The sequence below is a fragment of the Balaenoptera borealis genome, assembly GCF_965194805.1.
Source record: "Balaenoptera borealis genome assembly, chromosome: X".
Lineage (NCBI taxonomy): Eukaryota > Metazoa > Chordata > Mammalia > Artiodactyla > Balaenopteridae > Balaenoptera > Balaenoptera borealis.
The window spans coordinates 93279290-93291807 of NC_138881.1; the positions used below are offsets into that span (position 1 = coordinate 93279290).

Sequence of the window (12518 nt, forward strand, 5' to 3'; positions counted from 1 at the left end):
GCTGAGAAATCAGCTGTTAACCTTATGGGAGTTCCCTTGCATGTTATTTGTCGTTTTTTCCTTGTTGCTTTTAATAATTTTTCTTTGTCTTTAATTTTGTCAACTTGATTACTATGTGTCTCGGCATGTTTCTCCTTGGGTTTACCCTGCCTGGGACTCTCTATGCTTCCTGGACTTGGGTGGCTATTTCCTTTCCCATGTTAGGGAAGTTTTCTACTCTAATCTCTTCAAATATTTTCTCGGGTTCTTTCTCTCTCTCTTCTCCTTCTGGGACCCCTATAATGTGAATGTTGTTGCGTTTAATGTTGTCCCAGAGGTCTCTTAGGCTGTCTTCATTTCTTTTCATTCTTTTTTCTTTATTCTGTTCCACGGCAGTGAATTCCACCCTTCTGTCTTCTAGGTCACTTATCCATTCTTCTGCCTCAGTTATTCTGCTATTGATTCCTTCTAGTGTATTTTCCATTTCAGTTATTGTATTTTTCATCTCTGTTTGTTTGTTCTTTAACTCTTCTAGGTGTTTGTTAAACCTTTCTTACGTCTTCTGTATCTTTGCCTCCATTCTTTTTCTGAGGTCCTGGATCATGTTCCCTATCATTATTCTGAATTCTTTTTCTGGAAGTTTGCCTAGCTGCACTTCATTTAGTTGTTTTTCTGGGGTTTTATCTTGTTCATTCATCTGGTACAAAGTTCTCTGCCTTTTCATTTTGTCTATCTTTCTGTGAATGTGGTTTTCCTTCCACGGGCTGCAGACTTGTAGTTCTTCTTGCTTCTGCTGTCTGCCCTCTGCTGGATGAGGCTATCGACTCCTCATATTGTTTTACATGGTTGTGACTATGTTTTGTATACTACCAAACTTATACCCTGATTTTTTTTCACGTAACATTCTCATAAACATTTTCCATGTCATTTAAAACTTGTCAGAAATAGAATTCTTTTTTTTTTAGAAATATAATTCTTAATGGCTATATCATACTGCATTCTATAACTAGATCATAATTTACTTCATCATTTCCTATTATTTTCTTAGTTATAAATAACGTTGCAAAAAACTGCTTTGTGCATAAGTCTCTGTATTTCAGATTATTTTGTAGGCCATTTTCCTTCTTGTGGAATTGTTGGATCAGGGGGTGTGAATGTTTTTAAGGAGCTTAATATGGGCTTTTCAAAAAAAGTAGTACCCATTTACATTCCCACCAGCAGTGTCGAAGAGACCCCATTTCACCTTGTCCTTGCCAACAGATATTCTCACTAAAGCAAAACCTTTGTGAAAATGGAATCTAAGTTAATGTATTCTTTGATTATTAGGATGCTCAGGGAAAATTTCAAAGCATTGTTGATTAGCTGTCATATTTCTTCCTTTGCTCACTCGGCCATAAATGTACCCTGGGCCCTAACTCGCTCCCCCTTTTGCTTATGCAGTTTTCTCCTTTCATCCTCCGAGCTCCTTTTCAAAATTGTAGTCATCCTTTAGGGCCCAACCCAGATCTGAAATCATCTCCCTCTCCATGCAGTCCTCCCTTGTTCCTCCCATTCATTTGATCTCTCTGCCCCATAGTCCCTCTCTTACGGCCTTTATCCCTTTCTGCCTCCTTCTGTAGTTTTCTGTATATGGACTTTCTTCCCAGGGCAGGGACTGGGTCATGTGCTCTGTACTGGCTTCCAGAACCTAGCAAAGAGCTTAGGTTACAGAGGCCTGACTAGTCTATGAATGCTTTGTTGAAGGTTTCCTGAGGTCTGCTACATGTGACTTAAGAAAAAAAAAAAAAAAGGATGTTTTAATTACCTGTGATGTTTACAGAGCTGGTTGGGATCAGTAATAAGAAATAAGAATGTTTTCCTGGTTACTTAAGATGGGCTGTATCCCTAAGTCCTATGCATTCCTTTATGTTAAATCTGGATCCTCAAGTTTTCCAAGGGCTGGTAAGCAACAATTTTCACACACATTAGGCTACTCCTCTCTTGCATGTATAGTGTAGTACTGCACTATTGAATAGAAGTTTCCATGATGATGGAAATGTTTTATATTTGTACTCTCCAATATAGTAGCCACTAGCCAGGTGCAACTACTGTGCACTTGACACCTGGTTACTGCAACTGAGGAACTGATTTTTTCGTTTCATTTAATTTTTTTAATAAGATGTCTTTTAAAAATTTACTTATTTTTAAAATTTTATTTATTTTTGGCTGCTTTGGGTCTTTGTTGCTGTGTGTCGGCTTTCTCTAGTTGCGGTGAGCAGGGGCTACTCTTCGTTGCGGTGCATGGGCTTCTCATTGTGGTGGCTTCTCTTTAAGCAGAGCACAGGCTCTAGGCACGCAGGCTTCAGTAGTTGTGGCACGCGGGCTCAGTAGTTGTGGCTCACGGGCTCTAGAGCACAGGCTCAGTAGTTGTGGCACACAGGCTTAGTTGCATGTGGGATCTTCCCGGACCAGGGCTCAAACCCGTGTCCCCTGCAGGAAGATTCTTAACCACTGTGCCACCAGGGAAGTCCCTTATTTAATTTTAAGTACTTTAAATTGAAATAGCCACGGGTAATAGTGGCTACCATATTGGAAAGTGCAGGATCATACAAAATATTTAAAGGTACAGTCCCTTTTTTGTATGGCTAAGAGAAGCTCAGTGTTTATAGTAATCTAACGTAACCTTGATGTTGTGGCTGCCCAGAATTTTGGTGAGGCAGCCCAGATCCTGATAGAACTGTGGTGAGAGAAGAGGCTGTGAGTTTGGTTCAAAATGGAAACTGCCTCCAGTGGCAGATCTGTGTTGGGAGAGGAGGGAGATGGCGCCAGATTGGTATAGAGTGGAGGCAGAGCGCGACAGGCTGGAACATCCAGAGGAGACATGTGGACTTGATATGGTCGGTAATAGGGAGCCATTAACAATTCATGAGAAGAGGAGAGAGTGGTGTTGCAAGGTCGTCTCTGCCAGGGGCATGCAAGCTACTGGGAGAGGATGTGAGTTATTAGCTCCTCCTTTATTGGGTCGGGCTGGGCAGTAATGATTCACCAAAGCCCTCAAAACCCAGTCCCATCAGAAAACACAAATGATTTATTTTTGCATTAGCTTCCAGTTATTGTGTGCCTTCCTGTGGCTCAGATCCACGCCAGCATCGAGCGAGGAAGGCTCGGAGTTGGGAGGTGGGAGAGAAAGGCCGCCTGTGTGGTCCTGGTGCCTTGAAAGGTGTGTCTTGGATGGCTCCCTGAGCCTTCAAAACCTGGCAGCCACTCATTCTGTTCCCACTGGCCCACTTCCTTTAAGGACCAGTGGAAAATTTCTCATGTTTTTTTGTTAGAATATTTTGAATCTTATTGCTTCCCCCCCACCCTACTTTTCAGTTCGGTTGAACATTTGTGTTTCTTCCTTCTATCTGCTCCTTTTGCTCCCACCATGTCCCTGACTACTTTGCTTATATTTTTATAACCCTGTCCTGACTTTAGCACACAGGCTTGATGATTGGCTGGCATTGTTCTAAAGATCTGCCTCTGGACTCATTTTTAGGGAAAGGAAAACCACCATCAAAAGGACTCTGCCTCTTCACACTCCCCATTGTGCCCAGCTAAGGCACCTGCTCCCATTTGCCTCCCAACCTCCAGACACAGCTTGGCCCGGGGACACAGCCTAGCTCAGAAACACCCTCCCTTTAGGGAAAAGGTGATTTAGCAGAGTCAAACCCACAAGCCTGCAGAAACCATTGACCTGAGCAGGCCCTGGAGATGTCTGACAGTTAAATCTCCATGTGTCAGCAGGCCTTGCTACTGAGACCAGAGTGCCCTGTCCACGTCATTCACGCAAACAGGGGCTAGTTGCTGTGAGTAAAGGTGGTCTGCGTGCGCCTCAGCTCATCTCCTGCTCTCAAGATACAGCTAGAATAACTGTGAGTAGCACTCGCCTCGGCAGAGGAAAGCAGCTTCCTCATAGTTGCCCGATTAAAGGAAAGAGTTGAGCTACACAATGTAAGATTGTTGCCAAGATCAATGGTCTTTTAATGGTTTCTGTCCTGATCATGGAGGTGGTATAGTTTACGAGTGAAGAGCATGGATTCTTGTAACACGCATTTACTGAGAATGTGCTGTTTGCCAAGTAATTCTGCTTGGTACTAGCATCTGACACTAGTGGGTTAGAATTTGGGTTCTGCCAGTTGTTAGCTATTTGAGCTTAGGTGAGTTTAACTTCTTTGAACTTCAGTTTACCTGCCTGTAAAATGGGAGTAATAATGCTTATTACCTTGTATGGTTGTTGTAAGGATTAGAGAGTATCTGTACAGTACAGTTCCTGGGACCTAGTAAGGACTCAATAAAAGGTAACTGTTGTTATTATTAAGGGGTCCATTTCAGTTTGTAATAACCTCAAGGTTAAGCCTGTTGATCCAACGTCCTTCCTCCTCATCCTTCAGCATCCTGGCTTTTGCCTTTCTGAAGCTACATACTCAGAATAAGAGACATTGGGTGTGGTGGATTTAATAAGATTTTCTTGATGGAAAGATGGTTCCTAGGTACCAGATGACTGAGCTGGGGAAAGCTCTCGAGTTGCCTTCTCTAAGGAAACCTAAGGTAATTGCCACCTGTCTGAGAGATTTCTGCCCTGTCTGAAGGCCAGGGGGCAGGATATTGATGACAGCGCCTCCTCCTGGCCTTTTCAAGAGTAAGTGCAGAAAGTAGAGGCCACTTTCCCAGGAAGTTGAATGGGTGGGTGGATAGGGGATATTGTTTTTGAGTCAGGGACACCTTTTGTTCCGTACTTGAGTGGTCATGGTCTCGCCACCTTAGGATGCTCTGTTGGTTTGGCTTTAAGGAAAGCTTTCCAGTTGACCTCTTAATCTTCAGAAATAACACCGGAAGTCACTTAGGCTATCACCTTCCATAGAAAACTACGCAGAGTTGTGTTCTAGGGGTTCAGTGGGTCTAGATTTTGGTTTTCTGTACTATCTGGGCCAAACTTTCTGAGAGTGATACACATGGTGTGTGGATGAGGGGCCAGGTGTGCTTCAGAGGGTGAGGGTTGTGTAATAGTAACATTGAAATCCCTCAGCAAGAGTGAGGGGTCGTCCACATCTACTGCCCTAACGGGGGACCCTAGCGAACAGGCACAGGACTAGATCATTGCCACCAGCTCGGAGATATATTCACAGATATCAAAATTAAATGTTAGGAGGACGTCCCTCTAAGAACTACAAATGTTCTCTCCTTCAAATTTATTCATCTCTGTTGCTGTCTCTTTTGTAAGAATGAGAAAAAACTGCTTGTGATACAAATCTTTATGTTAAGTCCTGCTTCACGTGCAGAGGGGCAGCTTGCAAAAGTAAGGACTTCCACAGATACCCATTTAGAAAAAATCCTTTGGTGATGTGAATTATAGCCTTTGAATTTCTTGGTTGTGAAATCTTGATTTTTAATGTATTGGGTTTGCTTCAAGAAGTTTGCCTATGCTGTAGGCTACAACCTCCTTTTAGTGAAATGGCGAGGTATGTCCCCTTTATAAAATACTCAGGGAAATGGAACCATGTCATGGTCCCCGTTGATCTAGGTCCCTAGAGACTTAAGACCTCAGAGCTGTAACTGCACCTCTGTTAGTTCTGTTAGAATGTGACTTCCCAGCAGCCTTTATCTGTCTGTATTTTAAGGAGTTGTCTACAGTCACTTCATGATGACAGAATACAGGGTAATATAATTAAAAAGAAAAGAAAAAGAACAGAATGAAGCCTCTACTTCTTTCTGCTGGTCTTTGCCTTCTCTTGTTTCACTGAACCTCCCTCCCTGTACGCTCAGCCATCCTCTGAGGTTACCTACTGGCTGGGCTCATAACCACGTTGCCTCTGAGGCTAGTGGACATGCCCAAACACTGATATTTGGGTCCTAACTTTCAGCTCGATTTAAAGAGTTGCTACTGTTGAATGTCATCTTTTTTTCCTGGATCCTTATGGTAAAGTTTGACCCTTTGGATAAAACACCTAGGTGAGCAATGGATTAAATGGGAAATCTTTCCATGAAACAAATTCATTTAATGGTATTACCTTGCATGACAGGTGGTAACTAGACTTATCGTGCTGATCCTTTTGTGATGTATCAAAATATCGAATCACTATGTTGTCAATGGAAACTAACGTAATATTGTAAGTCAGTTGTACTTCAATTTAAAAAAAGTAGTATTACCTTGTAAATAAGTAACAAACATGAACAACTTCCATCTTCACCCCTGCTAGCCATACAGCCTGAATGGGAAAGTTGATCAGTTTTTTGTTTCTTCAGTTTTGATTTTACTTGAAGTAAGTTATCAAAATCAGACACATCCCTGATTGTCCAGAAGTCCGCAAAATATTTGTTGCAAATTGATCTAATAAACCAATTTGGTTGTCTACAGTTATTCGATTCTATTTTGGTGGGTATCCTTCATCTTCAATAGTTAGAGGTAGGTGAGGGCTATAAAGGTTTCCTCCCTGCAACCTGTATATTACAGTGAAAGCAATTCAGATCAAATTCTACCAAACAAACATTTATTAATAATCAGGCACAAAAAAGTCATACAGCCTGATCTGTATGCCCAGAGACATTCCATCTCTTATTGTTGCCAAGCACTGTCTTGTGTGAAAAGTTCACTGCAGGTAGATGTGACAATAGTCTAGCTATAGGATTCAGCTTGCCTTCTAATTAAAGGGCACATCCAAATCCTCCATTAAGTGTCTGAACATAAGATTTGTTGGGACTCCTGAGCCTACTGTGTCATTCCCAAGAGGCGAAGGTCATTGGGCCAGCCGAGTCTTATATCCAATTTATGCAAGGGTGGGAGTGCCTGAATAGTTCTAACTGATCCACTTGTCTTGAACACCAAGGAGTTCCCTAATGAAATAACAATTCTAGTATCCATTGCTCTAATTAACAAACCATTTGAAGATTTCATAGCTGAAACATTTGAGTGTGGCTTTTTATCCATTAAAAAAATTAAGGTGCGTTTTACATACAGTAAAATTCACCCTTTTTAGGATAGAGTTCTACGAGTTTTGACAAATATATACCATAATCGAGATAGAGAATGCTTTCTTCACCCCCCCAAAAAAAATTCCCTTATGACTTGCTTGTGAGATTAAAAAAAGCTTTATTGAGGTATAATTTACGTACCATACTGTTCACCCATTTTAAGTGTATAGTTAATGATTTTTGGTATGCTACATTATTAATTTTTTGAATTGTGGTAAATATATATATATAATGAAATTTGCCATTTTAACCATTTTTAAGTGCACAGTTCAGTGGCACTAATTATGTTCACAATGTTCTGCAACCATTACCACTATTTCCAAAACGTTTTCATCACTCCGAATATAAGCTCTGTACCCATTAGGCATTAAGCAGTAACTCCCTATTTTCCCCTCCCCCAGGCCCTAGGAACCACTGTTCTATTTTCTGTCTCTATGAATATGCCTATCTAGCTCCCTCATATAAGTGGAATCATATAATATTTGTCCTTTTGTGTCTGGCTTATTTTGTGTCTTTTGTGTCTTTTGTGTCTTATGCTATTTTGTGTCTGGTGTTTTTAAGGTTCACCCATGTTGTAACACGTGTCATTCCTTTTTAAGGCTGAATGATAGGGACTTCCCTGGCGGTCCAGTGGTTAAGACTCCGTGCTTCCACTGCAGAGGGCATGGGTTCAATCCCTGATCCCTGGTCAGGGAACTAAGATCCCACATGCCACGCTGTGCCCCCCCCGCCCCTGCCAAAAAAAGGCTGAATAATATTCTATTTTATAGATACACCACATTTTGTTTATTCATCTGTCTTTGGACACTTGGGTTGTTTTCCTTTGGCTATTGTGAATAATGCTGTGATGAACAAGTATCTGTTTAGTCTCTGTTTTCAATTCTTTGGGGTATGTACCTAGGAGTGGAATTGCTGGGTCACATGGTAATTCTGTGTTTAGCTTTTTGAGGAACTGCAGAACTGTTCCACAGCAGATGAGCCATTTTACATTCCCACCAGTAACGCACGAGGGTTCCAATTTCTCCACATTCTTGCCAGCACTTATTTCCTTTTAAAAAATTATAGCCATCCTAGTAGGCATGAAGTGGTATCTCACTGTGGTTTTGTGTTGCATTTTCCTAATAACTAATGTTGTGCTCATTGGCCATTTGTATATCTTCTTTGGAGAAATGTCTGTTCAAGTCCTTTGCCCATTTTTTTAAACTGGATAGTATGTCTTTTTGTTGTTGAGTTCTTGACTGTGGGCTTTGATGAGAGATTTCAGTTGCTAACTAATCACCCCTGGAGTGTGTATTCTCAGTTAGGGTTCTTCAGACGTTAACAGTGGTGTACTGATAAACATTGAAAGCCCTGATTTATAGCATTTGCCAATTCGTGTGGTCCATTTCAAATTACCAGTCTGTCCTCACTAAAGTAACAAAGGCATTGTGAAGGGATGCACAGAATCGACTCTTGCTAGCCAGTGCGGTTGGGTTTCCAGCACAGCACTAAATGTTAATTAACTGCCCTACAGTGTAGAAAACTAATATACACATACATATCACAGTGTCTATGCTGAAAGTATTTTAAATTAAATTGCAGATATTATAACTAAAATTAAATGAAATAGATTTTCAAATAACAACTCTTTAGGAATAGCTACTATTTGTTGAGCTCATCATATGCTAGACATGTTCCAAGTGTTTGATGCATATTATCAGTCAACAGAGGAGGAAGCTTAAAGCAAGTTCAGAGTAGGCTGAGACTTGAACCTGGACTCCAGAGCCACTGCATTTGACCTCTGTTTACACCGCCTTCTGTCCCATTCATGGAATTTACTTACTGAGTGTTGACTCCCATAAACAGAGTGAATGAATTGCTTTCTTCTAACCTCAGAGACCCTTCTGTGTTACTCTTTTGCCTTCAGCCTCTCCAAAACCTACAAATTAGAGGTGAAAACCAAAGCCATGTCGGTACTACCTATCAATGAACTGTAGAGGGTTAAAAATATCCTTTTCCTGATTGCAAAAAAACCTCCCAAGTTTTGTAAGAAAAATGTCAAAAAGAGAAAGTGAAAATCCTCCATAATCCCATCTATCAGAGATAATTATTAACAGCTTGCATTTATTCTCTCAGATCTTTTATCTTTTTCTGTACTTTTTTTTTAAACAAAACTGGGATGATTCCTTACAATCTGAATTTTTTCTCATCGGACAGTAGAGTTGAATGCCAGTGCATGTAGCACAACTTCATTCCTTTTAATAGCTACATAATGTCTCTGGTGAGAAAGAAGCGTAAGGGAATTTGAAGGGCTGTTTTGAAGAAGGGATAATAGGTGGCACATGGGACAAAAAGGTTGATAACCACTGTTGGGTACCAGAAACAGAGCACCATTCTGTCTGCTCCCTCCTCCAGAGCTACCATAACTTACTTACCTGGAGTGATAAGATACAAATCAATTAATGTTGTTAAGAGTTCCAGGAAAACTCTTCAATAAACTAAGCGACTCGGGGATAAATGTGAGATAAGACTACGTATGAAAATCTTCACAAGTCTTTAGGGCTTTGCAGCTCTGGTCTTAGAAACCCTATTTGGAATCTTTTTCTTCAACTCCAGTAGGACCTGCTCTGAATTTGAGAAACATTGTTTTCAAAGCAACACAGACTTTTAATTTCTCTTCATCTCCTGCTCATTTTTCAAGATGGCCACCACCAGATTTTCTCGTTCTGACCTGTTGGTTCTCTGACATTCTCCATGGTTGTTAGTGTTTTTGTTTTCTCCTTGGTCCACGCACTTGTCACTAGCAAAGCTCCTATTGACTTTAGCAGGCGTGGCATTTATGATTTTTGCAACTGGGAATTCATGGGAAGAAAGAAGGTTATGGAGGGGAAGGTTTAGCCTGGAAGTAGTAGAAGTGTCTGACAGCCATTATTAGGTGGCTGTCAAAATAGAATGCTTTACTCTCTGGCACGTATCACTCCAGGGAATGAAATAATCCAAGAATGATAAGCTCTCAGTTGCCATCTGTCGGTTTGTGATGCTGCTTGCTTGTTCTAGTTAACATTGAACACTGACTTCACATGCCACTTGGAGAAACTTCGAGGAAGATAAGATGATCGTAGGGTGTAAAGCAAGCTGACAGAAGGCCTGTCAAGAGAGATGGGCTAAAGGCCAGAGGTATCCGTTTATCAGGATTTGTCTATCTCCTGCTTTCTTCTCTTTCTCTTTCTCTTTGTCTCAAGGAGCTGGCAGCATGCTGTTTTTTCCCTTTAATACAACATATTTGCATTCTTTTACCAGTTTAAAGAGGTTAGTTTATAGTAGAGGTGGAGGGCTAAGAGGTCTGTGTTGGGGTCAGATGCTATTTTTTTTCTTAATTACAAAGGTAAAAATATGGGTGTTTGAAGCTCCTGAATGGACATGTCATTAACTTTCAAATTACACGTGAAACCTCAGGTTTGTGCATATGTATTTTACAGTGCCTTCTGGTCCAAACTGCTTCATGCCAGCTGTGCTGGGGGGCAGTAGCCATGAACTGTGCCAGAGACCCTGCCTCCCTGGCTTAGGTTGATTGGACTGGGAGTGGCCCCCTGTCCCCAAAACAGCCCGTTGATCACCTGGTGAGCAGTATGGGCTTGATAAGATGAGCTGGGCCATTCATTTTCCTCTCCTAGGAAATTAGAATTGGGAAGCTGAGAGACTAAATAAGACAGTTTGCAGCCGGGACAAGAGCCAAAAGATGATGGGGAGGCGAGCAGTCATGTCAGGCCAAGTCCAAGCTGGTGCTATGAGGAGACAGAAGCCATGAGGAAACAGAGAAGCTAGTAAGAGAGAAGGAGAGATGCCCTGAGAGACAGAGTAGCTGTTCCTTATAACCACCTTGAACCCAGAGCCACCTTCCAGTTCTCCTGAGGCCAAGCTTTATCCCGCACTAGGATTCTCATGGGATACCTGTTTCCTTACCATAAACCTCCCTTTTGTTGAGCCAGTTTGAATAGGACTGTTTTCTTTCAATAAAAATTGTCAGTCCAACACTTGTCTTTCGATTTCTTGATAATAGCAAGAAAAAATAAGGTAAGTGTTGGTGAAGATGTAGAGAAATCAGAACCCTTGTACACTGTTGAGAGGAATGCAAAATGGTGCAGCTGCTATGGAAAACAGTATGGAGATTCCTCAAAAATAGAACTACCATATGATCAGTAGTTCCACTTCTGGGTATTTAGCCGAAGGAATTGAAATCAGAAAATCAAAGAGATATTAGCACTCCAGCGTTCATTGTAGCACTATTCGCAATAGCCAAGATGTAGGAACAATCCAAATGCCATCCAAGGATGGATGAATGGATAAAGAAAATGTATATATATGCACAGTGGAATATTATTCAGCCTTAAGAAGGAGGAAATCCTGTCATATGCTATGACATGGATGAACCTTGAGGATATTATGGTAAGTGAAATAAGCCAGTCACAGAAGGACAAATACTGCATGATTCCACTTATATGAGGTATTTAAATAGTCAACTTCATAGAATCAGAGTAGAATGAAGGTTGCTAGAAGCTGGGAGGGAAGGGTTACCAGGGGCTGGGAAATTGCTAATCAATGGGCCTAAAGTTTCAATTATACAAGATGAACAAGTTCCAGAGATCTGCTGTATGGCATGGTGCCTATAGTTAACAGTACTTTATCATACACTTACAAATTTGTTTAGAGGGTAGATCTCATGTTAAGTGTTCTTATCACAATAAAATAAAATAAATTGTCAGACCAGATCTAGGTCCACAGTTGTAGACTTTGGGGCTCGATTGACAACAGTCGGTTAACAATTAGGGTTAACATGAAGTGTTGAAGACTCTTCTGGGTATTATGGGGGAATAGTGAAAAAACACAGATATCTGATTATTTCTCTCAGGCTCAATGCCGACATTATGGGCTTTAAATCTGTGTTCCTGGCAAACAGAGTGAAAAGAGGCAGGGATTCTGACTGTTCATTTAACACCTCACAGCTCTCAACCAACAGGGGGCCTTCTTTATCCTATTTAACCTCTCAGTAGAATATTTGCCTTCCATTTATTCCTCTTTCCAGTCAACTCTTGATTATTCATGTAATCGGGGAGAACATTAATGGGAGTAATAGAAGACTTCCCACCTTGGCCTCTCTTCTCTGCCACAGCAGCATTAAGTTCCAAAAATGGAAACCAACCATCAGGAGAGGTAAGGAGGCTGTCTCTCTGTTGAGTTCCTTTTCTGGTGCCAGTAGGAGATTGCTGGAAAGCCAATGCCATCTGCTTGGATTAAAGTAAAAATACAGGATTTGGAAAAACTAAAATACAGTTGGGGGCAAGTTGACCAGGATGCCGTTCTTTCTCTTGCATCTATTTCACCCTCTGTCAGTGCCTCACGTCAGATCACCCAGCTTTCTGATTGGCAACTGATATTCTCAGTTCAAGGTTTGGGACTCAGCCAGCTAAAATTTCCACAGTGGAGTTTCCCAAGGTTTGGTTCTTGAGCCATTTGCCTCAGAGTTACCTTGGGTGTTTCTTAAAAATGTTGATTCCTGGGCCGGGTGTTTC

The 12518-nt window shown here is 41.3% G+C and overlaps 1 protein-coding gene across 15 annotated transcripts in view; it reads left to right on the forward strand.

Moving 5' to 3' along the window:
• Positions 1 to 12518, forward strand: part of TMEM164 (transmembrane protein 164) — a 160869-nt gene that overhangs the window by 33577 nt on the left and 114774 nt on the right. The window contains exon 3 of one of the 15 annotated variants that reach the window (XM_082377478.1): positions 3745 to 3872. The exons of the other annotated variants lie outside the window; for them this stretch is intronic. Coding sequence (XP_082233604.1) covers positions 3745 to 3801 — 57 coding nt within the window. The 3' untranslated portion in view covers positions 3802 to 3872. Of the gene's footprint in view, positions 1 to 3744; positions 3873 to 12518 lie in introns of those variants that run through there. 15 annotated transcript variants of the gene reach the window in all.